At 34.3% G+C, this 26545-nt stretch overlaps 1 protein-coding gene across 1 annotated transcript in view; it reads right to left on the bottom strand.

Annotated features, from left to right (window-relative positions):
- Positions 1–24714, bottom strand: part of LOC135846555 (uncharacterized) — a 148396-nt gene extending 123682 nt beyond the window's left edge. The window contains exon 1 of the mRNA XM_065365720.1: positions 24681–24714. Within this exon, the coding sequence (XP_065221792.1) occupies positions 24681–24699 (19 nt within the window). The 5' untranslated portion in view covers positions 24700–24714. The remainder of the gene's footprint in view (positions 1–24680) is intronic.
- Positions 24715–26545: the final 1831 nt, after the last annotated feature.

The raw sequence follows: 26545 nt of genomic DNA, 5'->3' as shown, positions 1-26545 counted from the left end.
TGGTTTTGGTAGCCGCTTGAATGATTGAATCAGTGAAGTACTGAACAATAGAGTCAAGGTCTTGACAAGAGAAATCTAATAGGAGGACTTCTTTATTAAAAAGACCAATTTGCCTTATCTAATATCCATTTTGGAAATTTTGATTTTATGGGGTTATGAATTTGGTTAGGAATGGAAATGGTAATGGGAAAATGATCACTGTGTTGAAGATCATCTTGGGGGTTCCAGTCTAAAAGGTGTGAAATATTTGGAGAGCAAAAGGTCAAATCAATACTTGAGAAGGTACCATTTGATATATTAAAGTGAGTAGGTTTTGAAGAATTGAGGAGGAAAATATCATTTTTTGATAAGAATTTCTCTATAACATTGCCTCGATTATTGTTTGAATTTGATCCCAAAATTTTTGAATGAGCATTAAAATCACCAAGTACAATGTATGGTTTAGGTAATCCAAAAAAAAAAAAATTTACCAAAACGTAGATACCTACCCATTTGGATTTTTCAAAAAATTTGAACCCATTTTTATAGGTTAGGTTGCATGACACTTTTTCAAAAATCTTGAAAATCATGACCCAATCTTGGGCTCAAAATTACACCCCAAAAAATATATATATATATTTTAGTTGAAACGTTTGATTTTCTTTTTGAAATTTCAGCTCTTTTTGATTCGAAAGTAGCCGAAAATTGATTCAATTTTGCTCTCAAGATTCTTTAAAATATTCAAAAAAAGTTTTAATGGAAATTTTCGATTTTCTGTCGAAAATTTAATTCATTTTGATAGGTAGGTTGAATGAACCCTTTTTTCGACAATTGAGATAATAGGAGCCTAATTTTGAGCACACAGTTCTCAAAAAATGCCAAAAAAAAACATTTTCGTCGAAATATTTGAATTTTTCTCGAAATTATCACGCTCATTGTGATTGGTTGCATGACGCTTCTTCAAAAATTCCTAAAATCTTACGTACCCAATTTTGTGCTTGAAACTTTTCAAAAATGCTCAAAAAATATTTTCGTCAAAATAATTTGAATTTTTTAAAAAAATTTAATTCATTTTGATCCGAAGTTGAAAGGCTATTTTTGAATAATTCTACAACAATTCATTTTTACTCGGGATTGTGAGCGGGTGGGAGGGGTGACTTTGAAATTCAACTACGTCCTCCTATCAAGCGAGCCATTTTTCGCAAATATTGGTTCAATGACCAGAGGGCACAAACTCCTTCGTGTTATGAATAGTATGAATTTTTTGAGCTCCCGAATGAATGATGCTTACTTAACAATTATTTTTTGTGCTAAGTTTGCTCAAAAAATTGCACAAGAGAGGGCATTTGTACCCCATCCTTCTATTGGCCAGCTGAAGTAAACATTTATGTTTGAAGCGAGAGGAGTGTCCAGGGCTGACCTGTAAAAAACATTTTGGGCCTGAGACATTTTGAAAATTGCAGCTTACTGAATTTTCTGGGTCAAAAAATACCTGACGTAGTGCCATACTGAACACTTTTTATCGGTTGGTCGACAGTACAGTATTGATGAGAATTGTGATGAAAAAGGGAATTCGTATGCGTGAGAGAGACAAGCTTTGTCGACAGTGGATATTAAGTAGAGCTTGGAATATTGTTCTACAAGATACTTGCACATTTTCACAGCATTTCCCGTCCTATGTGAATAATAATTCGGTTGTAAGTATTGGGTAAAATTTTTTCAACACATGAAGAAACACGACTTATACCGTCAGGCCAATAAGTCAGCGCCAATATTGCAGATCAAGATATAAGGAAGACCTAAGCTATCTAATAAGATATCGATTCTTCTCATTATACTGTACTATACCTAGGTATCTGCGTTCAGGAGTTTAGATATTTCAGCACAGATAAGAAGAATTAAAACAAAACGAGGAAAACCTCTCTCACACGATTTTTTTAAACAAGCTTTTACACATACCACGTGTTTTTTCACCAATACCAAAGTATAGTGTCGTTGTCGTTGATAATTTTATAATAATTTTACATCTAGAGTTTAACATGGGAAGTGTAGTATAGGTACAATAAAGTCTGATACCTACTTAATAGATATATGATAATAGTTTCGAACGAGCACCGAGTCGAGCGAAAACTACCTAATGGTGTAAGTAAAACTACACGAAGTTTAGTGCGATTTGCATACAATGAGTCGTCCGAACAAAACCTATCCGCTGTTAAGGAAAACCAGAGGGAAAAATGCTAAAAAAATTCCTTATACCTAAACGCCGAGAAAAAAATTCCTGTCGTGCGTGAAACTGGCTATATAGACGAGATGCAGAGGAGAAAACCCCCATATCACGATATGGATTATACCAGGCACATAAGCATAAGCAATTACAACTATGTAACCTATAGAGAATTACGTAGGTCTACTTCTACGTTTCTACGCGAGAATAGACGCCAAGGCAGACAGCGAGCGCCATGACAGCTACATGCGAAATTATCTATGCGTAACGGAATTTGAACATTAATATGTATGGTACAATTTTACTCAATTTTCTTGAAATTTACACGCGATTTGAAAGATAACGCGATTTCAGATTTACGAAGGTCAGTGCTCTGGAAAAATGTGTACCGAAACCGAACTGAAAATGTATCGTTGAGAGATTTTTACAGTTTTTGAGATGCCTTAGTCCTCTCTTCGGTCTCGTCCCTGCTTTAAAAGAAAGAATTTCCTCGACAGTAAAAACTTTTCAATCATGTTTTCGTTTTTGGATTTCGGATTTAGGAAAATTAAAATGTTTTTGAGAAATACAATAGGTAGGTACCTGAATATCGTCTAACACTAACCTCTCTATGCACATGATTATTTGAAAAAATGCCTTCAATCGATCAATGGTTCTCTGCATTGGTTGAAACATGATTATCTGGGCAGTGGTACCTACCTCGTAAATTTGTTTTATGTCTGCAGTGAGTGATAATTTTAATTTTTTTCGAATTTCTAGAATTCAGTAATAAGTGGAACGTGGAGTTATCAATATAAGAATTACGTATCCGTATCGAGAATATAAACCTGCAGAATAAGTCCTTCTTTCTAATATTTTTGAAACTCTGAAAAATTACGTTCTTTGAGGTTCAGGTTGGAATTCATTGAATTTTGAGCCAAATCCTTGACTATACAGGGCATTCCACGTCAATTCGACCAAGAAGTGGTAAGGGGTGGTCGGCGATTTTTTTTGAAATTTTTCCTAAGGAACGGCCTTTCGAAGAGATCACCAATGGCGCAAATCGCAGCCCTCTAGCCCTTCTTTAAAGGCTACTAGGGGGTGTCAAAGTTTTCAGTGAACTTGAAATATCATCCATTTCTGCAGTGGACTACTCGATGACTGCGATACCTACCAAAATAGAACCTTTCCCAATAAGTACTTAGTTAGAGGTTCTGAAAGGCTTTTTTGTGATATCATAAAAATCAGTGTAGCCACTTTTTTTCGTACAAAAAATTAGCTTGAAAAATTTCAAAACGTAGTTTTTATATCGTTCCGACTCTCAAAAATTCTGAAAAAAAAAAATTTTATGGACAACGTTTTCATGCTGAACAACATATTAAAAAATTGGAATGGCATTATTTCGTAAAGTCGATTTTAAAAAATTGAAAGTTTGCGAAAAAAATCGATTTTTTGATTTAAAACACGAAAATAAGTTTTTATTGGTGAAGTTGGCCCATTTGATCCATATTTTTACGTACCCGTTGAAAAAAATGAAAAAAAAACCTTTCACTCGATGAAATAAACTCATCACAAAAAATCAAAATTCGAAAAAAATCAATTCTCAATTCAAAACATTAAAAAAAGTTTAAATGCATTCAGTTGCCCTATTTTGATCTCTTTCTGACGTATTTCATGAAAAAACTGATAAAAATTACAATCGTAGGATTCGTTTATTTTTTCAATTCACTCACAATGGAACTTCTTGAGGTGTCACACTCCGATTTGAACGGGACCGCGATTTTTGGAAAGAGCATAGTCTAAAACCCCCAAAACCAAATTTTCAGCTGCCCAAGTTCATTTTTCGATTTTTGGCGAATTTTTGAAAATTCAAAATTGACTATTTTTGGCGATTTATGATTTTTTTTAAAAAAAATACGCATGTACTTGATCAGTAAAAATAGTCAAAATAAGTCCAAAAACTAATATTAATTACCCAAATCCAAATTTTACCATCATCAGCCATTTTGGAGCCTCCAGCGCGATTTTTCAATTTCTCCAGAATGTTGAATTTGCTCCAGAAGGCGTAAATATGCAGTTGAGCAGCTAAAAATCGAGTTGTACCTATATTACACTCGACCTGTTTTACAAGTTTAACCACATTTGAGCCGATTTGGAGAGTGACACCTCAAAAATGGCTTTTTGACCAGCTTTTTTCAAAATTAAAAAATCCAAAAAATCAAAAGTTTTCCGTTTGTGTGGAAATTTTCGAAATTCACGCGAATCGCTGTGTTTTGTCCAAAACTAACCCCCCAAATCCAAATTTCACAATTTCCAGCCATTCTGGAGCCTCCAGCGCGATCATTCAATTTCTCCAGAATTTTGAATTTGCTCCAGAAGGCGTGAATATGCAGTTGGACAGCTAAAAATCGATTTGTGTATTATACTCGACCTCTTTAACGAGTTTATCTACATTTGAGCCGATTTTGGGAGTGAAACCTCAAGAGTGGTTTTTTGAGGTGTCACTCTCGCGCCAAAACGGCTGGACATGGTAGAATTTGCGCTCCGGGGGTTAGTTCTTGAAGAAATACAGCGATTCGCGCAAATTTCAAAAATTTTCTCAACAAACGGTTATCGTTTTAATTTTTGGATTTTTTAATTTTGAAAAAAGCTGGTCAAAAAACCACTCTTGAGGTGTCACTCCCAAAATTGGCTCAAATGTAGAGATAAACTTGTTAAATAGGTCAAGTATAATACACAACTCGATTTTTAGCTGCTCAACTGCATATTCACGCCTTCTGGAGCAAATTCAAAATTTTGGAGAAATTGAAAAATCGCGCTGGAGGCTCCAAAATTGCTGATGATGGTAAAATTTGGATTAGGGTAATTAGTATTAGTTTTGGGACTTATTTTTACTGGATATTTTTAGTGATCAAGTACGTACTTTTTTTAAAAAGCATAAATCGTAAAAACAGTCAATTTTGAATTTTCAAAAATTCGCCAAAAATCGAAAAATGAACTTGGGCAGCTGAAAATTTGGTTTTGGGGATTTTAGACTATGCGCTTTCCAAAAATCGCGGTCTAGTTCAAATCGGAGTGTGACACCTCAAAACGTTCCCTTGTCAGAATATTGATTTTTTTGCGATGAGTTCATTTCATCGAGTGAAAGGGGTTTTCCAAATGTTTTCAACGGATACGTAAAAATAGAGGTAAAATGGGTCAACTTTACCAATCAAAATTTATTTTCGTGTTTTAAATCAAAAAAACGTTTTTTCTTCGCAAACTTTCAATTTTTTAAAATCGACTTAACGAAATAATGCCATCTGTATATTTCTTAATATTACAAATATGTTGTTTAGCATGAAAAGTTGTCCATAATAATACGTATATTTTTTTCAGAATTTTTGAGATCGGAACGATATGAAAACTACGTTTTGAAACTTTTCGTGCTAATTAATTTTCGAGAGAAAAAAAGTGGCAACACTGATTTTTATGATATCACTAAAAAGCCTTTCAAAACCCCTAACTATGGGAAAATGTTTCATTTTGGTAGGTATCGCAGTTATCGAGTAATCCAATCCACTGCTGAAATGGATGATATTTCAAGTTCACTGAAAACTTTGTCGACACTCCCTAGTAGCCTTTAAAAAAGGGCTAGAGAGCTGCGATTTGCGCCATTGGTCATCCCTTCGGAAGGTCTTTCCACAGGAAAAATTTCAAAAAAAATCCCTGACCCCCCCCCCTTTCCACACCCCTCCCACCACTTCTTGGTTGAATTGATGTGGAATGACCCTATAGGTACTTCATAATATTACGAGTACCTAGATATTCACTCAACGTCAACGACCTTTGAACGAAGCTCTTGGTTTGAATGGCGGCATTTTTAAATCGAAAAATGCCTCAAACTTTTTTTTTCGATGGCTAACGTAAGCTAGAGATCATGAGAGTGATGCATTTCATGTTATAATAATAAGTATGTAGTTGCTCGAGCTCTGTCATTCATTGTACCAGGAAATACGCGTATTATCGTCGTCGTCAGTAAGGTTAGCCAGCCAGCTGGGTAGACGCTAGACACGTAGGAGGTAGGTACGAGTACGATACTATACGTTCATCGCATACGCATGCATTACACTTCACATATGATGGAAACGCGACATGAATCTCAGGTATGATAATCAGTGGAAAAAAAGAATTGGATAATGAAAAAAAAAATGTTCGCAATTATATCATTGCGTGAGTTGTTAACGTTGCGTTGCAGTAAAGAGAGGTGAGAGGAGGTGTATTCGCGAATTAAGTAGGTACCTTGGCGGTATTGGCTTTCCTCTCTTCAGATCTCCATCGTACGCTGGGCGTAATTCGTTTAATGTCTCATTAAATAATACGTAAGTCGACGTACGTGTGTACATTTATGTACAAGTAATACTCGTATTTTTACACGTTTCTGGTTAATAAACTGTGAAAAGATTCCTCTCTGGGTTTGGTTTTGGTTTTGCACAGCACTACGTATACAGATACGAGTTCGTATGTTATGTAATTATTCACCTCACTGAACGATTGTAATATATTTGGACACGAAATGATAACGAGAACGACCATGATCGTCTCAATGTTTTTTGCAGTAGGTACAGATATCTACCTAGTACCTACCTGTATTCAATTGTCCTGTAGGGGAAATTAGAGCGCGAGTCAGGAGAAACGTACGGTATTGATAAACGAGTTTTCGAGGGTGCCCTAAAACGTCAGTTGAGTACCTTCCTGTACCTATCTCTAGAAATTATATTCTGTACATGATTATTTGAAATATCTAATTGTGAACTTTCGAGCTTTGGCTGAGCTTTAAATCTTAGTATGGTATCATTTTTAGTATTTTAAAAGATTTTCAATTTTTGTTAATCGGCGTGGAAATTACAAAAAATGTTGGTCTGCTCATGAAAATTTTAAAATTTCATCCATGCGTGTAATTGTGTATGCTTAGGTGTATTCGTTTTTAGAGTTACATACATTAGATTAATGATCGAAAAATTGAATATTTTTGAAAATTTATCGACATTTTGCTCGAACCCGATCATTAAACATTGATGGAAAAATTATAGAGTACCTATATAGACCTACCTCATCATCACAGGTACCTAAACCTCCTGAAGAAATCTAAAAAAAAAAATTCATTAAAAATTCACGACATTTCATTCGATCAAATAAAAAACTCCGTGGGAAAGGATAAAATAAGGTCACGAAAATGATCCAAAAAAAAAAAAAAAATTATAAAATTTTTGATTGATCAAACCTGTAGACACCTTGAATAAGGAATTAGTTCGGTGGAAAATACTACCTATCGTGTATTTTAGTGTAGGTATAGCTATTACACTATGTATATTATAGGCTAAGTACGAGTATTGTAATGAAATACATGCTAATTTAATTTGAACATGAACTTGAAAATAATTACTGGCGAAAAAAATTCAATTACGGTCGACTCTCGAGCGTAGGATTATGCCGGTGTATACTCTATGTTCGGATCATTTTTTTCTTCTTCTGCTTTAATATCACGAATGGACGTGGATGGCGGGGGTAACGGGAGGAGAGGCCGTAAAAGGCAAAAATTAACTCGATTATACAATGTAGTTACGCTTAAATTTCGGACTCGTAATTATATAGCGTAAAAATTGCACTAAATTATCGTACCTAATTTATTATTCAAATCGAGCCGAGCGTACATATAAAAAAAAGAAGCAAAAAAGGTACCTACCAAATGAAAATCGCACACAGATCGTACTTAATAGGCTGTAATGTTCGGACATGAAATTTTCAACATGCAAATTTCAACTCGAATATTTATTCAAAAATAAATATAGATGGGTGCCTATTTCGTAAGATTACGAATGTTTGAAACTAAAATTAAAAGCACCGAGTAATTGTCTTGTGATTTTGTTTGTATAATTTTTGAATTTGTGCGAAATTTTCCATTCGACAAAAGCCTCGAAAATAGATAGACTCGTTCGTATGTTTAGCAAATTAGTTTGGCTCACTATTGAGATTTTTTTTTGAATTGATTGTCTACCAATTGGCGGTTTATTCGACCTGCGGATTATGTTAAATTGAATTTTTTGATTTTGTGTAATTCGAGGAAAGAGATGAAGAGGAAGGGGAGTTTCCAGCGAACGAGGAATCAATATAGGGAAATTAATGAGCCGGGTTTCGAAATAGTTTGCACGTTTTTGATCAAGTGTGTGGTATACTTGTATTTTCTACAATTGGATGGATTTCGGTTTCGAGCTGTTAATGCTAGAACACGTTATGGAATCGCTATCTGTAGGCAGACGTTGAAAGTAAATTGTCCTATGACTGTGCAGAGGATCAAGAGTGTTATGGCTGTGCTGAATTTATTGAAGGGGAACTGGGGGAAAGGATTGATAAGGATGATGGTAATTTTATTGAAGTGTTTGGTCATATTTTGTTTTGGAAAAGGTGAAAATTGGATGAATTTTAATGGTTTGTCGTAATTTTATATATTTTATTTCGCGATTTGGGATTTAAAAATTGCGAATGTTTATTAAGTTAGGTCCAGGTGTAGGTACCTACAACAAAAAGTGATGTTGTTAACCAACAAATTTTTTAGGCACTGGGTCTCCATTTGAATGCGTGCTCAACGTGAAAAGTCCCTGACTGATAAATTTCAAGAATGTGATATGGAAAATGTACCTAGGTACTACGCTGAAGAGGACACGAAACAAACAGATTCTGGTGCGAAAACATATACGATTCCAGTATGAAGAATATTTTTGAGTAGGAATTTCCCTACTTTTTTTGATAATTTCCATTCACCTTTCCTTTAAGTATATCAAATAATATAAATTCACAAAAAAAAAAGGAAGCCGGGGTAAGTTTAGAGAAATAAAAATGCAAGAAGACGAGTCTGAACCGTAGGATAGATGTATGTAATATGCTCGATAATAACAAATGGTTGATTTAACCTCTTAACCCGTGTAAACGAACGTTTCAGTGCACATTTCTATATTTTACGCAGACGATGAGTGTGTTTATATGACATTTATACGAGGCTACAGACATAGTACCTACCTACTGGTGGTATATGGCTCTTTTTTTTATCGTCGTCGTCGTAGTTGTCGTCATATTGTAGGCATTGCATGGTTATACGAGTACATATAGACGTACACAGTTACACACATATGTAGATGTACGTAGACGTACATATAGAAAAGGAGAAATGGAGCGAGAAAAGCTGTATGCTTTTTTTGTGGTATGTATGCCCGAGATTTGGTCGTCATCTAGCGTCTCTGCATGGGTCTTGTCACCCGCGTAATTCATTTGCGCTTATTAGCCATAAAAACTAACATGTTGAAAATACATAGCATCGTATCATCGAGAAAATATATACGCGATAATATGCTGGCTGTTTGTGCTTATGCTTTTGCTTTTCTTACGTTATTATATTGTATGCTTTGTCTATCTCTATACGAAACATTAAACCAAGAACATGTAGAATTGTAGAGTTCTCAAAGCTCAGACCCTGAGCTCCATCGAGCCGCCATTTAAAGATGTGTAATACAAACTCGATAGTTATCTAGATCAGTGGTTACTAAATGCAAGCAGAAGGGTATATGGGGAAGTTTGCATGTACATGTGCATGTGCAACAACAGACCACCTTTGATGCGATGGAAGATTAGCCTATGGTAACAGGTTCGGTTCATGGTGCAGCAGATATGTAAAGCAGAGAAAATCATGACTATTTTGGGCTCACAATTCTTCAGAAACACTCAAAAAAAAATCCTCAAAATGCTTTAAATTCTTGCCAAATCTTGACTTATTTTGATAGATAGCAAGACACTCCTTTAAAAATCACAAGAATCACGACGACTTATATTTGGACCTTAAAATTGTCCAAAATACTCAAAAAAAATTGCCGTCGAAATATTTGAAATTCTTGCCAAAATATACCTTTTTTGATTAGTCGCATGACACTCCGCCAGAAATTTCCCAAAATCAAGACTCCATTTTGGGCTCAAAATTCATCATAAAATCTGAATTTTTTTTGCGGTCGAAATATTTTAAATAGTCGGGGGTCCACATAAGGATCTATTGCACCCCCTCCCCCACCTGCCGATCCTTTGGGACAGCTTTTCTCTTAAAGAGGTAGGTAATCCTGAGGAACATTTCTGGCCGCTGTCCTCAAAAAAAAGGTGACCCTACTTACAAAATGGTGGCCATTTTGATTAACAGGACAGCCGAAATCAAAGATTTTGCATTCCAACATAGGACGCGCACGAAATTTTTTAAAACGTACACAGATAGATCAAAAGAGCAGGCAAAAATTCATCCCCTGTCAAAATTTCAAGTGCTAAAGTGCCTTTTTCGATTTTTGGTGAATTTTTGAAAATCAAATTTAGGCCAAAAATGAGGGAAAAAATCAAAATTTTGCCAAATTGACCTAGAAAGCTGAAATTTGGGATATGCCTTATTTTTGACCTGCCAAATCGATTGGAAACTGTTTCAAACCGGTTTGAGCAGTTCTGGAGCCTCCAGCAGATTTTTGAAATTTGAAATTCTCACAAAATTTCATCAAAATGGAGTTGGAAAGCCGAAATTTATTCTGCAAACTAATTTCAATACGCTACGAAGTCGGCTGCAGGTGGATTTCAAGTCGTTTTGGAGTCTCCAACGACTTTTTGAAAATTTCTGGAACCTCCAGCAGATTTTTGAAACTTTAAATTTTCACGAAATGTTATCTTGGAGTTAAAAAGCCGAAATTTACTCAGCAAAGAGGTTTCAATATGATACATATGAAATTGACTGTAGGTGGTTTTAAAGCTTCCAGCTACTTTTTGAAAATTTCAATTTTCCAAAAAATGCCATATACTTAAACCTGTTCAAATAATCTTAAGCATGCGTTCTAGAGATTGGTGTTTGTTAATGACTTTCATGACCGGTTAAGTATCCTTTATTTTTTTTTAAATCTGTGTACTCCAGTTTGAAACTTATTTTTGTGCATCGATTTCATACTCTTATTTGAAAATTTAAAAAATTCACGCTCCCGCCTTCGTTTGAGGTAAGTACGAGAAGAAAGATAAAATTCAGTCTACACCTTTTTGGAAATTTCAGTTTTTTTTTTTTTTTTTTTAAATGCTACAAAATCTGTCCGAATTCACGTTACGTACTGTGCAGAGTAAATTTCGGCTTTCCAACTCCATTTCATAAATTTTTTTAGAAATTTAAAGTTTTGAAAATCTACCGGAGGCTCTAGTACTTTCTAAGAAGTCGCTGGAAGCTCCAAAATGACTTAAAATCCATCTGCAATCGACTTCATAGCGTATTGAAAATTAGTTTTCAGAATGAAGTTCGGCCTTCCAACGGCATTTGATAGAATTTCGTGGAAATTCAAGTTTTAAAAATCAGCTGGAGAGTCCACGAATTTTCAAAAAGTCGCTAGAGGCTCCAAAATGACTTGAACCCGCCTGAAGAAACCTTAGGAGGGTGTTAAAATTGGATTGTGGAGTGAATTTCCGCTTTCCATCTCCATTTTATGAAATTTTGTAAAAATTTAAAGTTTTCACAATCTATTGGAGGCTCCAGAGATTTTCAAAAAGTCGCTGGAGGCTCCAAAATGACTTGGACCCGCCTGAAGAAGTCTTCGGAGAGTGTTAAAATTGGAATGTAGAGTGAATTTTAGCTTTCCATCTTGATTTGATGAAATTTTGTAGAAATTTAAAGTTTTACAAATTCATTGGAGGCTCCACAGATTTTCAAAAAATCGCTGGAGGCTCCAAAATGACTTGAACCTGCCTGAAGAAGTCTTCAGAGGGTCCTAAAATTGGAGTGTAGAGTAAATTTCAGCTTTCCATCTCCATTTGATGAAATTTTGTAAAAATTTAAAGTTTTAACGATCTATTGGAGGCTCCAAAATGACTTGAACCCACCTGAAGTAGTCTTCAAAAGGTATTGAAATTGGTCAGCTTTCCATCTCCATTTCGATGAAATTTTGCAAAAATTTAAAATTTCAAAAATCTATTGAAGGTTCTAGGAATCCTAAAAAAATACGCTGGAGGCTCCAAAACGACTTGAAATTCACCTGCAGTCGACTTCGTAGCGTATTGAAATTAGTTTGCAGAATAAATTTCGGCTTTCCCACTCCACTTTGATAAAATTTTGTGGGAATTTCAAGTTTCAAAAATCTGCTGGAGGCTCCAAAACTACTCAAACCGGTTTCAAACAGTTTCCAATCGATTTGGCGAGTCAAAAATAAGGCATATCCCAAATTTCAGCTTTCTAGGTCAATTTTGGCAAAATTTTGATTTTTTCCCTCATTTTTGGCCTAAATTTGATTTTCAAAAATTCACCAAAAATTGAAAAAGGCACTTTAGCACTTGAAACTTTAACAGGGGATGAATTTTTAGCTGCTCTTCCGATCTACCTTTGCACGATTTAAAAAATTTCGTGCAAGTCCTAGATGAAACGCAAAATTTGCGATTTCGGCTGACCTGTCAATCAAAATGGTCACCATTTTGTAAGTAGGGCCACTTTTTTTTTTGAGGACAATGGCTAGAAATGTTCCTTAGGACTACCTCTTTGAGAAAAAAGCTGTCCCAGTGGATTGGTCAGGGAGGGGGGTGCAATATATCCTTATGCGGGGCCTTCGACTGAAATTCTCGCATTATAGCTCATTTTGAGAGGTTGCATACATGGCTTTCCTTTTCCGTTCATAGCAGTAATTTTTCTCCAATTTCTTTTCACTTTCTTCCCCATATAGCTCGATCTTTCTGCCCAGAAACATCATCCCACTACTCTGAAAATTATATGTACAGACAGATATTCGCCAAGTCAGCAGCAGAATATCAAAATCATACACGATATAGACATTGTAAAATTTCCAGAAGTCATTTCGACGCCTATAAAATGTTGGAAAATTTCGCGATAAAAATCCGTCGAGTCGCTTGTCTCTATAATACGTTGACATTTTAAAACCCTCACTACTATTCACACAACATCCATTCCATTGAATAAGTCGTACATTCGACGCATACAAACGAATAGTACTCATTAACATATACTTCGTCAATAAAGCGTATCGTTAACTTGGTCGTAAAACGTAACATAATTTTCTTCCCCGTGTGCATTTGTACGATTTTGTGGTATGAGCCCATGATGGCTGAGATATTTCAAACGCGTGTATGTGCCCTGAATCGCGCCACGACCCCACCAAGTAAATAAAAAGATGAACCCCTTAGATAAAAATTGCGTATACCTCATCGTGTATCAGTGAGTTTTTAACTACTTAATACGAGTATATATACTGTGTGTTGGTACGTACATTAGAAAAAGACACACATAGTAAATATTATGATACTAACACACTCGCTTACAATGTATACTATAGATATAACAAAAGCTATCGCGTCTTCTTCTTTCTTCTTCTCATCTCATCCCATCAAGTATAGAGATTTTTCTCGTAAAAATAACCGCGCGCCTGTTATTAAAACTAATAAAATTGGCCAAAACCAGAAACTTTTGTTTTTTTTTCTTTCTCTTTTTTTTGAAAATAAATTGGCCTCTAAGTTTCCGAAGTAACAGAAAAGTAATAAATAACTTTTTATAGAACATAAAACAGAATAATGTCGGTCTGTTTTAGCCAAAAAGAATGGGAAAGAACATAAAAGGTTGCCTCATCACCCATCAGCCTAGTTCGCTAGGCTTGTATCTTTTTCCACCGTCAGTCGTCTTGGTCGTCGAATATTTTTAATTAAGGGCCTCTTCGAGTAATATGTACTTTATATACTTACTCGAGTTTATATAGTGTTATCTTTACTGATCCACACACACACAAACAAGTTGACAACGAAGACGTGATAACTGCGAGATCGAAATACACTTACATTACAGATAGGTTAGGTACGAGTCAGTCTAGATGCGTCTTTCACGAGCCTCCAGATTTTTGGAAGTTTTTCTAGGTTAATGGTAGTACAAAATAAACACATGTGTACGGCTCAAGTTACCTGCTGCGTTTGTATACATATGTAGGTATAGCATCATTTAGAGACAGCGGCTACCACCGGTTTTCGAACATTTTTTGTCGAATTTTCTGCCTGAATAAACTAGGGGATAAATTTAATAGTGAAAAATGGGTGGGGGCAGAGGCACCAGAAGGGTGTGGATGAGGGTAGCATAAAATTGGACTTCGCATTCGTGTTCGGGGGGTTCGATTCATATGGAAACGACACAAAATATGTAGGTATTATGAAAATAGCTCAACTTTGAATATGTGAATAATTGAGGTGGGGGTAGAGGCACTGGATGGGTGTGGATGAGGATAGCATAAAATTGGACGTCATATTCGTGTTTGGGGGGTTCGATTCACACGGAAACGACACCTCCTTTACCAAAAACAATAATTTACACCAGAATCCATTTTTACCCTCTGTGTAAGTTTTTTCAATTTTTGACCACGGCCCACCTCAAATTTTTTTTTGAAAAAAATACATGTTTTTTAGGGGTCTGAAACACTTTTTAAAATGCTATTTCCACTTTTATGCCGAATCATGGGCATTGCTAAAACAGATAAACAAAGCAAAAAAAACATTATGAGAGGAAAATATGGGGGGGGTGAATATTTTTGTGGGGATACCTATTACCGATGTTAACAACATATTAGGATAAATTTAAAACCGGTTTACATGGGGCTGAGAAAATAATTATTATTGTAATTTCAGAAAAGGAGGGTTTCTCAAAAACGGGAGGGTCTGAGGGTTTGAAACTTTCCTGTCGAAGGGTGTTCAATGATACCCAATTACCCACCTTCCATGCAAATATCAACCCTGAAGTTCTCGGGGGCATTCTGAAAATAGTGAACATTTGCCAGATTCAATAATTTTTTGAATTAAAACAATGATACTGATGGATAACATTACACCAGAAGAAAAATTTTAAGTGTTTGAAAATTTGTCAAATCGATCCTTCTTTCATTTAAGTAGGTAAATTTTGCAATCGCGATATTTTTTTCAGCTCTAAAAATATTGTGCGGCTTTCTCAAAAATGTTCAAATTTTTCTGAAGAATTTTAAGCTCAAAATTGAGAACGGATTTTCAGGATTTTTGAAGGAGTGTCATGCGGCTCATCAAAATGGACCAAAATTCGGTCGAAATTTCAAAAAGGTATTTTGATTTTTTTTTCATAATTTCTGAAGAATTTTTGCCTCAAAATTGAGTCATGATCTTCGGAATTTTTCAAGGAACTTGTTATACGACCAATCGAAATCAGAATCTTTGAAGGAGTGTCACACAACCTATCAAAATACCTTGGTTAAAATTTTCCAAAAATTTCAATTTATTTCGACGATTTTTTTGTTTGCTGAGAATTTCTAAAGAATTCTGAGCCCAAAATTGAGTCATGATTTTCGGTATTTTTTAAAGAATGGCATGCAAACTTATCACAATGGGTTAAAATTTTGTGGGAATTTCAAATATACCTTGCCATCGACAATTCTTGTGTGCATTTCTGAAGAATTTTGAACCCAAAATTGAGCCATGATTTTTAGCATTTTCTAAGCAGTGTCATGTAACTTATCAAAATTTAATGTTTTTAATTTTTTCAGAAATTCAAATATTTCTACGAAAATTTTTTTTGAGCAATTCTAAGGAAATTTGGGCTGAAAACAAGGTCATAATTAATAAGGATGGTTTTTGTGATTTTTGGCAAAGTTGTCACGCAATCTTTCAAAATGAATTAAACATTTAGGTACAGGAATTCCAAATATTTCAACAAAAATTTTTCGAATGCTTCTGAAGAGTTTGAGCTTAAAATTAAGGCGTATGAGGGCGCATATGAAAAGGAACTCCAGAAAAAAATATTAATTACTTTTTTGCATTTTGATTTTTTTCGTTTCCCCTCCTTTTTTAATCAACAATTATTGTGAAGAATAAATCGTCTCAAGTGGAGGAATTTTGTATATAAGATCATGTGTTCTTTTTGTGGATACCTACTGTTTTTGACTTTTTTTGAGTACCTACATATGGAAAAATTTTTGACATGGTTCACTGAAAACTGGAATATTGCGATAAAATCTAGAATTTCGAATACAAAGACGATTTTTTTTTAGGATTTTTGATGGAAGTTTGTACGACCTATACCCATCGAAATGGATTGAAATTTCGGAAAAATTTAATTACCTACGTCGATCAATCCTTTTTTTTTTAAATTATTTTTTCTACAAAATTTTGAGCAGTTTAAAATTGAATCATAAATTTCAGGAAATGTGAGTAGGTCTTGGCCCCTTCAGATTCAAGGGTAGGCAAATATGCATATTTGTATTTAGAATGGGTTGTCTACGTTACAGGTGAAAAGGCGTTGTTCTGTGTCCCTGTGGAACCGTCAAAGAGGTCTTGGATTTCGAAATGCAATTTTTAGAGAATGTCCCCTCTTTCAGGGGCCATATTTCTCCTCCAGGGGCACCTCAGGAACTTAAACTTTTTCTAAGCGATTTTCAACTCAAAACGAAAATCTCCTCTGAATTTTTTACACAACCCACCTTAAGGTACATTTTTTGATCTATGAGGATATTAACGCAGCGTATGGGGGGGGGGAGAGTTAGATGAAAATAATAAATCAATACGTATTTGAACTTGATTTAATTTAGAAACAATCAACATGCCCCTTCATTTTAAAATTTTAAAAAAATTTGACCAGAATTAGTGCCTCCTGTGTCGCCTTGTCAAAAGGTTTCAGGGTCCCATTTTGAAAATCGATTTTTTGCAACTGAGTTTTTAAAGTTCTTGTTTTATTGTCTAACGACGTAATATGTACTGTAGGTTGGTATAGGGGAGACGTATATCAAAAGTTTATTCATGTACGAAAAGGTAAAGGAATTGGAAAATTACAGGAAGAATTAGGAAATAAAGACGAACGATGAGAAAAACAATTCGCCCACTCAAGTCCTTGAAAATGCCACCACCAAAATGCGTTTTATTAACGAGAAAACTTTATCTGAAACTTGTACTCGTGTACATGAGACTTTTTTTAGGTCCCTTTTTTTCCCTTGGTTTCTTTGGAAAAAAGGTGGGATGTACAATTACATATCCTTCACTTTTAGAACTTGCGAGATGGTCGTCAGTCGCAGCAGGTACAGGATCGGTTGGCATTCGAGGTGAAAAGATATTTGTTACGTATATTTTGGTGAATCGACTGCTGTGAGACCACCCTGGGTTTTTGTAAGTTACATCAAAAGAAAACTATATCTTACGAGTACTACTGTATATGTAGATTGGTACCTTTAAATAGCATATACGAACGAGTACCTCTACCTATATCCACATAGCTCTCTATGTAGTTTAATTAATGAGCACAAACACACACAAATTAATCGCCTTTTGTACCTTGTACTCTGCGTACTTACTACACGATGCAAGTTCGTTAAGAGGATATTGGAACTTGAGTTCATTGCGACGACGACGATGATGATGAATCCAGATATAGAAATACGATTATTCCAAACACGGTTGGTTTTCATTTTCAATTTCTCTGTATAGCATACTCGCGCTCCTTCGTCGCCCGTCGGTACTCTCAGACACACTTGCAGTTAATCATTCTCCTTGTAGTGTTTTTATTTTATATTCGAGAGCAAAATTTTCATACTACAGAAATCGTGGAGACGTTTTTGCAACACACTCGACTCGACTTGACTCCTACTATACGAGTATTTCTTTCGTGCACACAACTTTTTTTCGGGTAATTTATCATCGGATTTTTGATAGCGCGCGGATATTTTAATATGCACCCTCGTTCTTAGGTTGGGTCTCTTTTGGCCGGGCATGATGGCGAATAGTATTTTTCTGTGTTGGCGATGCTGTGAAAAAGCAGAGCCAGGGAACCTTGTAAGAAATATTTCAAATAAAGAAAGCTTGATTGTTTCCCTCCACAAGATGCTTAGAGAAGATGAAGTGAGAAGTGAGTTTTGGAAAATTATTTTCAGTGTTTGGAGGGGAAAAGAAAGAAAAGGGAATCCCTTGTTCGTGTTTTGATATTGTCCAGTTTTTGAGATGTGTTTTTCTGAATCGATCGAGGAAGGGGCAGTGGGCTTTTGGATATTGGATTTTGAAATGACAAATGGGTAGGTAGGTACCTTTACATATGAAAGTTATCATGTCTGTATTCAATTTAATTTACTAGATGCCTAGTTTTTGTATAGGTAAACTCTTCGGTGTCGTTTGAGTTGCCTAAACTACAAAGTCCAGGGTAACTTCTGCTGGGTTGTGTTTGTGTATCGTGTTCATAATGAACTCCTGGGCTTCTTGCAAATTTTTGGATTTTAAGCTTCAATGAGATTTTCTACAACAAAAAAGAGTTTTATAAATCTTTGTGATAATATTCGCAACATTCAACAGCCAGTGAGAATAATTTTTATAAAATTTTTGCTACTTATTTCAAAACTTTATTAAAAAAATTCGAATTTTTTTTTTATTTTTCATATAAATTTGAAAATTTGAAACCCCAGATTTATGGATCCAACATTTTTCCTGCAGTCTATACTGAGGTACCCCTGCAACTTTTTATTGAATCCCTTCTCCAATTATCCAAAAAAAAAAAGTCAAAGACGATACATCATAGTGAAAACTTTTCAGCAGTCTCTCATTTTTGTAATCTTTTTCTGGATCATGGGGTGAAAAATTTTCAAAAAATCAATTTCCTATTCAACATTTACTAAAAACACTAGCGAATTTTTTATAGGTAGGTATTGAAAATATAGTGGTTTTAAAAATGAGTGGTGAAAGTGGTGAGAAAACGGTAAAATTTATTCAAAATTTTTAGAAAAAATGATGAATAATTACCTAAAGTAAAACTCAAAGACACAAAATGTTTTTGAAAAAATTGCAAATCGTTTCTCATTATATCTAAACAGATTTTCTTCTAATGAAATTTTTGTAATAAATTGATCTGAGTACTTCTTTTTTGAAAGGACGGGGAGGGAAAGAATCAAGTCGGGTAAGAGGTTTTTGAGAAAGTCACACTCGTCTTCAATCTCAAATAAAAATGTATCAGTGTGGAATTATTCACAAGTGACCTTGTAATCTATCAAAACGAGTGACAATTTTTTGAGGAATTCAAACATTTTTAAAGCAATCTTGGCCCATTTTTAGCCCATAAATGGGCCATGATTCGTGGGATTTATTGAAAAGTATCGTGTGACCTATTAAAAAGGATTAAAATTTTTCGAGAAATTAAAATGTTTCAACGAAAATGTTTTTAAGCGATTCTAAAGAATTTTAGGTAAGCTTAAAAATTGAGTGATGATTTTTCACATTTTTTGGAAAAGTTGTCGTGCAAACTTTCAAAATGCCCAAGATCAAAAATTTCTGTCTGTAAATTTGTTTAGCACTTTGGATTTCTTGCAACGTTTTAACCAATTTTGATGGGTCACATGACATGTTTTTCGAAAATTCCGAAAATAATAATTCAATTTCGGGGCTCCAAATTCTTCAAAAACACCCAATATACAATATGTTCGTTGATATATTTCATTTTTTTGTAAAATTTTAATCCATTTCGATAGGTGGAATGCCATTTTTTCAAAAATCTCAAAAATTAAGATTCCATTTTGCTCTCTAAATTCCTCAAAATTGTCCAAAAAAATTTTTGATACAAGTTTTTGATTTTGTGTCGAAATTTTAACTCATTTTGATGGGTAACATGGCACGGTTTAAGATAATCTCAGATATCATGACCTGATTGTGGCGCTTCAAAAATGCTCAAAATACATAAATTTTAATTGCTCGCAAAATTCTAACCTATTTTGATAGGTTTGCATGACATATTTTTCTGAAATCTTGAAAATCATCTATGTAGTCTATCTTATTTTGTACTCGAGTCTCGAAATTTGAAATTCTTCGTAAATAATGTTCAAAAAACATTTTCGTTTGAATATTTGAATTTCTGTAAAATATTAATCTGTTTTGATAGATGGCAAAAGGTCTTTTTTTTTGGATAATTCTACAACAGTTCACTTTTATTCGAAATTCATAAAAATAAATTCATCGAATTTATTCAATTTCTGAGGGGTTGATCGCTTACTTGATGTTTTTAGGGTTCCCCCACCAAGGGGAACCCTATTAAAATCGCTTTCAAGAATTCTTCAGTGCGCCACGTTATTTAGAAAGGTGTCTTATGTGTAGCGTATTACGTTACACATAAGAGACCTTTCCACTTGCCAAGTCACTTTCAGTTTCTTCAACAAAGCGAGCATTTCAACTTCGGTTTTACCAGCCAACAATTTTTACTGTTTATGCAATAAATTTTTCTATTAGCAGCACATTCCAATTCTACTTTTTAAAATTTTTTTATTTTAAATTAGATTGAATGATAAAAGTGTTTAAAATGAAAGAAAATTTCCTCGTTATTTTTTATTATCAGTAGGTACTTATAATTTATTATCAATGCTTTGTGTATGTCAAATGCTCAAATTTATTGGATCCGATATTTTAATAAAACTACTGTACCCAAAAAACTCGATGTCATTGTCCGAATTGAATATTGATTTTTAAATTTTTGCTTTCGGGCTTTGGAATATTTGAATTTTCAATTTTGAAAAAAATCTTATTAACGATTTTGGATTTGGATTTATTTCATTTCAGTGTTATGTAAAACAGAACAGAGAAGTACATAGCAAAAATTAATCACTTTGGTTACCTAGATAGAAAATTCTCGAAGAAGAGGATATTTTTATCAAATCTGGGGAACCCTCTTGCCAAGGTCCCCCGGACCTCGCTTGTTTTTAAACACGTCTTTTCTACAGCTCTTTCAATTCAATATTATGTAAGTTGGACAAAACCTCATAATCCCAAATTTTTCTCATTTTTCGATGTAGATAATTCTCATCACTTCCTCGTTTCATTTTTTGAAAAAGACGTTTCTAAGAAGATACATAACTTAATTTTTAAATGAATGTATTTGGTTCTGTCCTGATTTTCTGTTTGAATTCCTTCATCCTACCGCAACCTGTTCATTTTTAACCATATTCTCCATCATATAATGTTCATAAACTTATTTCAACATCGATATTAGTCATGCTACATATGTATGTACTTGAAGCTCGTGAGGGAGTCATCTTATACAGTACAATTATACAATGTACCGACGATATTACATACAGCACTTACAGCAGAAAACGAGAAAAGGTTGCTGGACAGTATCGTCGCACCCTATGCTGTGTACTTGACGACCATTTATCATCACCTAGTCTCATCCATCTTGGTTGACAATTGTCGTCGACGTCGTCACAAGGGAATAAGGATATATTCTGGAGACTGTTTTCGTATATAGTTACAACTCGTTGCTTTTACTCGTCGTCCTCATCCTTGTCGTGCACAGTCGTATCTGTTGGCTCTTGAAAATGCGCTAATTTTTCTCACCATTCCCAAAAAAAAAAAAAAAATACTCTCGTGAGGTTTGCTTTCGTCGTGACTACTGGGATGCCCTTGACCATCACATGTCATCGAAGAATGGTACATAGATATGTAACACAGAAGAACGAGGAAAAATGATTCGGAGGCAATTTTTCATTTCTGTGTGGTTTAGAGCGAATCTTTTTTATGTGCATCACTCTCATAGAGACCAAAATGACAATATTGTGAGTCCAGTAGTAGGCTATGCGAAATTTCAAAAAAATCGAAAAAATTTCACGAGTCATTGGCTATTTTTATAAAATTTTTAAAAAGGGCAGTAATGACCGAAAAATTGGCACCATTGCACGTCAATGAACGATTTGCGAATTTCCAACTGCTCAGTAAACTCCTAAAAGTGGTCTTGGATTTTGATGGCAATAGTATAGATCGATGCAGAATCTCAAATACTTTCATTTGACAATTCCAGATCGAACCATTTTTCCCAAAATAGGTTGTGTAACGACAGGAGCGAAAAAACGACCTTAAATCTCCTCCCACGGGCATCTCCAGAGCTGAAATTTTTTGTGGGTAACTGAATTTTGTTTTTCATTTCATCCTGCTTACTTCGAAAATAGATTTCGGCTTGAATAAATTTCAGCCCCCTCCTCACCACCTGAATGTCTTGAAAATTTTTTTTTTTTTTTGATAAAACTTTGAAATATTCCGTTTATTCTCTTCTTCATTCAGAATTCTAAACTTTGTTCTTCATTTCATGCTGTTTACCTCGATAATAGAATTTCGACTTGAATAAATTTTAGCCCCCTCCTCCCAACGTAAAACTCTTGAAAAAAATTAATGCTTACAGCCCAGTTTTTTCGCCAAAATTGAAAAGAAATATTTACCTAAGTAATTTTTATTTTTCAATAAAATTTCGAAATTTCAGCAACTACGAGTTTCTTAAAAATTTAGTTTAGAATATGTAAAAGTAAGATGGGAAATAATTCGATTGCATACGAATATAAAGTGGGAATGGATTCAACTAATTTTTTTGAGAGAAAATAATTTTGGGAATCAATTCGATAACAGCCGTGTAATGTAGATAGATGTACATAGGTACTGCCTATATTTTGCCGCGAATATTTTTTCAGTGCCTAAATTTTGTTTTGTATATTTTTCCGATCTTTTTCTAACGAGTCACGCACATACGTATTTGGCAATAAAATATTCTGTTTTATCACGTAAATTACAAGTATCACGCATAAAATGAAACATATATTTTCATTAAATTTTTCCAACGTGGTGGTGAAAATACGAATAATATAATCTTCTCTGTTATCATCTTTATGGTGGTGGGTAAATATCTATGTAGGTACATCTATTCAGTATTTTTAGTACATATCGGATAGTCTTTTTTTGTTTTCGGTTTGTGTATCAGTATCTATTATCGTTATTATTTTATAAATTTATTACTCGAATATAAACAATGCTATGTTTGATTCGGTAATTGAAATTCGTGCACGTTAGGTAGAGGTACCCTCTGTGTGAAGATGGGTGTATTGTATACAGTTGATATCTTATCTACATACCTAGGATAGTCAGAATATTTTTATTCGGAGCTTTTTTCATCATCACCTTACTTACAGCGTTTTTTTTTTTTTTTTGAAAAAATGAAGATTCCAAAAATCTGCTGAAGGCTCCAGAACAGTTTTAATCAATCATCAATAGACTCGAGAGGTCGAAAATAGGGTAAAAACTGAATTTTAGCCTTCTACGTCAATTTAGTAAAATTTGAATTTTTAAAAATTCGCAGAAGCATTAAAATGTTGGCTGGTGGTGTATTTTGGGGTCCTCTATCGACTACACTTTGCAAAGTTCAAAAATTTTGCACGGTAAGACAGAATTTTATGGAAAAGTAAAATAGGTAGGTATTTGTCGGAAGTATATTTCATGTCCAGTTTGAATTTTCTCTCTTAATAAGAAAGCATGCCGAGTCCTTCTTTAGTTCCAACTTTCAATATTAAAAAAAAAAAAAAATAGGTTCTTTTTTTCTATTTGAAATTAAAAACTGTAATCAGCATTTTTTACTTCCACCTTTCCCTAAAATGTGTGTATAATACATAAAAACGAAAACAAAACAAATTGAAAATTACAATATGTAGTTGATTGAAGAATGCCTAAGTAAGTAAATTAAGAGAAGCAAAACCAGCAATTTTATTGACATAGCCTACCTAGACAAAAAACAGAACTTTTTTATAGCAGTTCAGGCTGAAAAAATACCTTTTGACAATAAATTGAGTTCGGAAAAACAGGACTTTTATTCGATAATTTTGGAGAAAAATAGGATTTTCTTGATGAAAATTATGGCCTTTTTGGAAATAATGGCAAAAAATGGGACTTTTTTAGGAAATTTTGGCGAAAAATGGGACTTTTTCACAAAAACAGAAATACATACATACCTGTATGACTTTTTATGGAATTTTAGGCAGAAAACCGAACTTTCTAACAATGTTGGCACAAACAGAACATCTGGATAATTTTGGAGGAAAAAAACAGAAACTCTTTGACAATTTTGGCAAAAATTCGTATTTTTCAGCAATTTTGGCAAAAAGTAGTGCATTTTGAGAATTTTGGGGAAAAACAGGACTCTTTATCAGACAATATTTGGGAAAAATGGACATTTTTGAGAGAATTTCTCGCAATATTGGCAAAAACCAGGATTTTTTCATTTAAACAGAAATACCTATGGACTATTACTTTATAAACAGAACTTTCTGAAAATATTTCGGCACAAAACAAAACTTCTTGGTTATTTTGGCAACAAAAAAAAAATCTCTCCGACAATTGGCAACAATTAAGTAGGTAGTAGGTACTTTTTTGGCAACTTGGCAAAAATGGGCCTTTCCTAGAATTTTCGAAGAAACGAGACTTCTACAGTATTTAGGCAATTTTGGAAAAATTTTGGACTTTTGACAATTTTTTTAAAAGATGAAACTTTCTGACAATGATAAAAAATTGAGGCATTTATATCTTTAAATTATGTTCTCATAAAAATTCACCCAAACCCCTTCGTTTTGCCAAAAAAATTGAAACACGTAATTTCAGTAATACATGAAAAGCGTTGCAGAAATGGCTTACCTACTTTTTAGCTTCTTCCACATGACGTCACATCAGCCGATGGGTGAGTTCAAAAGCAACTACCTATCTTCTTTTTGGTGTAACCTCTTTCAGTGTATAGATGCTGGTCTGTCTGGCCTTCTAAGGTCATTGGCCCGTCTGTTTGGCTTTCCATGGTCGTCTGTCTGCATGTCTGTCCTCTTAGGGTCATTGACCTATTTGTATGATATCTTAAAGAGGTCACACTATGAACAACCTGTCCTGTCTAGTTTCTGATGGTCGTCTGTCTGCCTGTCTGGCTTCCCAAGGTTGCCCGCCTGTCTGATCTGTTTTGCCTCGTGTGGTCACTGACCCTCCTGTCTAGCTTCTCAAAGTTGTCTTTCTGCCTCTCAAGGTTATTGACTCGTCAATATATGGGTCATTCCACGTAAATTCGACCAAGATGTGGTAAGAGGGGTCGGCGATTGTTTTGAATTTTTCCTGTGGAAAGATATTCTGAAGGGATGACCAATGGCGCAAATCGTAGGCCTCTATTCCTTTTTTAAAGGCTGCTAGGGGGTTTCAAAGTTTTCAGCGAAGTTGAAACGTCGTCCATTTCAGCAGTGGATTACTCGATAACCGCGATACCTATCAAAATGGAACTTTTTCCAATAGTTAGGGGTTTGTGAAAGGCTTTTTGGTAATATCAGTCAGTGTTACCACTTTCTTTCGTACGAAAAATTATAGCTCGAAAATTTTCAAAACGTAGTTTTTATATCGTTCCGATTCTCAAAAATTCTGGAAAAAAAATACATTGTGGACAACTTTCCATGCTGAACAACATATTAAAAAATTAGGATGGCATTATGTCGTAAAGTAAATTTTAAAAAATTTAAAGTTTGCGAAAAAATGCGATTTTTTGATTTAAAACATGAAAAAAAGTTTCAACTAGTGAAGTTGACTCATTTGACCCCTATTTTTACGTATCCGTTGAAAAAGTTGAAAAAACCCCTTCACTCGATAAGCTTCACTAAAAATCAAAATTCGAAAAAAATCAATTTTCAATTCCAAACATCAAAAAAAGTTTAATTTTATTCAGTTGTCTTATTTGGACCTCCTTCTGACGTATTTCATGAAAAAGTTGATAAAAATCACACTCATTGTAAAAAAATTGAAATTCATTTATTTTTTGAATTTTTTCGAATTTTGGTTTCTTTGTAATGACTTTATCAAGTTCAGTTCAGACTTCAGTTCTGTGAACTGGACCGAATTTTTACAATCAGTGTGATTTTTATCAACTTTTTCATGAAATACGTCAGAAAGAGGTCCAAATAAGACAACTGAATAAAATGTAACTTTTTTTTGATGTTTGGAGAAAATTGAATTTTTTCGAGTTTTGATTTTTTTGTGATGAGCTCATTTCATCGAGTGAAATGGTTTTTTTTCAACATTTTCAACGGATACGTAAAAATAGGGGTCTAATGGGTCAACTTCACCAGTCAAAACTTACTTCCGTGTTTTAAATCAAAAAATCGATTTTTTTCGCAAACTTTAAATTTTTTTAAATCGACTTTACGAAATAATGCCATCCCAATTTTTTAATACTTACATATGTTGTTCAGCATGAAAAGTTTTCCATAAAAACATATTTTCTTCAGAATTTTAGAGAGTCGGAACGATATGAAAACTACGTTTCGAAACTCTTCGATTCAATTTTTCGTACGAAAAAAGTGGCAACACTGATTTTTATGATATCACGAAAAAGCCTTTCACAACCCCTAACTATTGGAAAGAGTTCCATTTTGGTAGGTATCGCGGTTATCGAGTAATCCACTGCTGAAATGGATGATGTTTCAAGCTCACTGAAAACTTTGACACCCCCTAGCAGCCTTTAAAAAAGAGCTAGAGGGC

This window comes from Planococcus citri, chromosome 5, assembly GCF_950023065.1.
Source record: "Planococcus citri chromosome 5, ihPlaCitr1.1, whole genome shotgun sequence".
In the NCBI taxonomy this organism is placed as follows: Eukaryota; Metazoa; Arthropoda; class Insecta; order Hemiptera; family Pseudococcidae; genus Planococcus; species Planococcus citri.
This window is presented reverse-complemented; position numbering and strand designations above follow the sequence as displayed.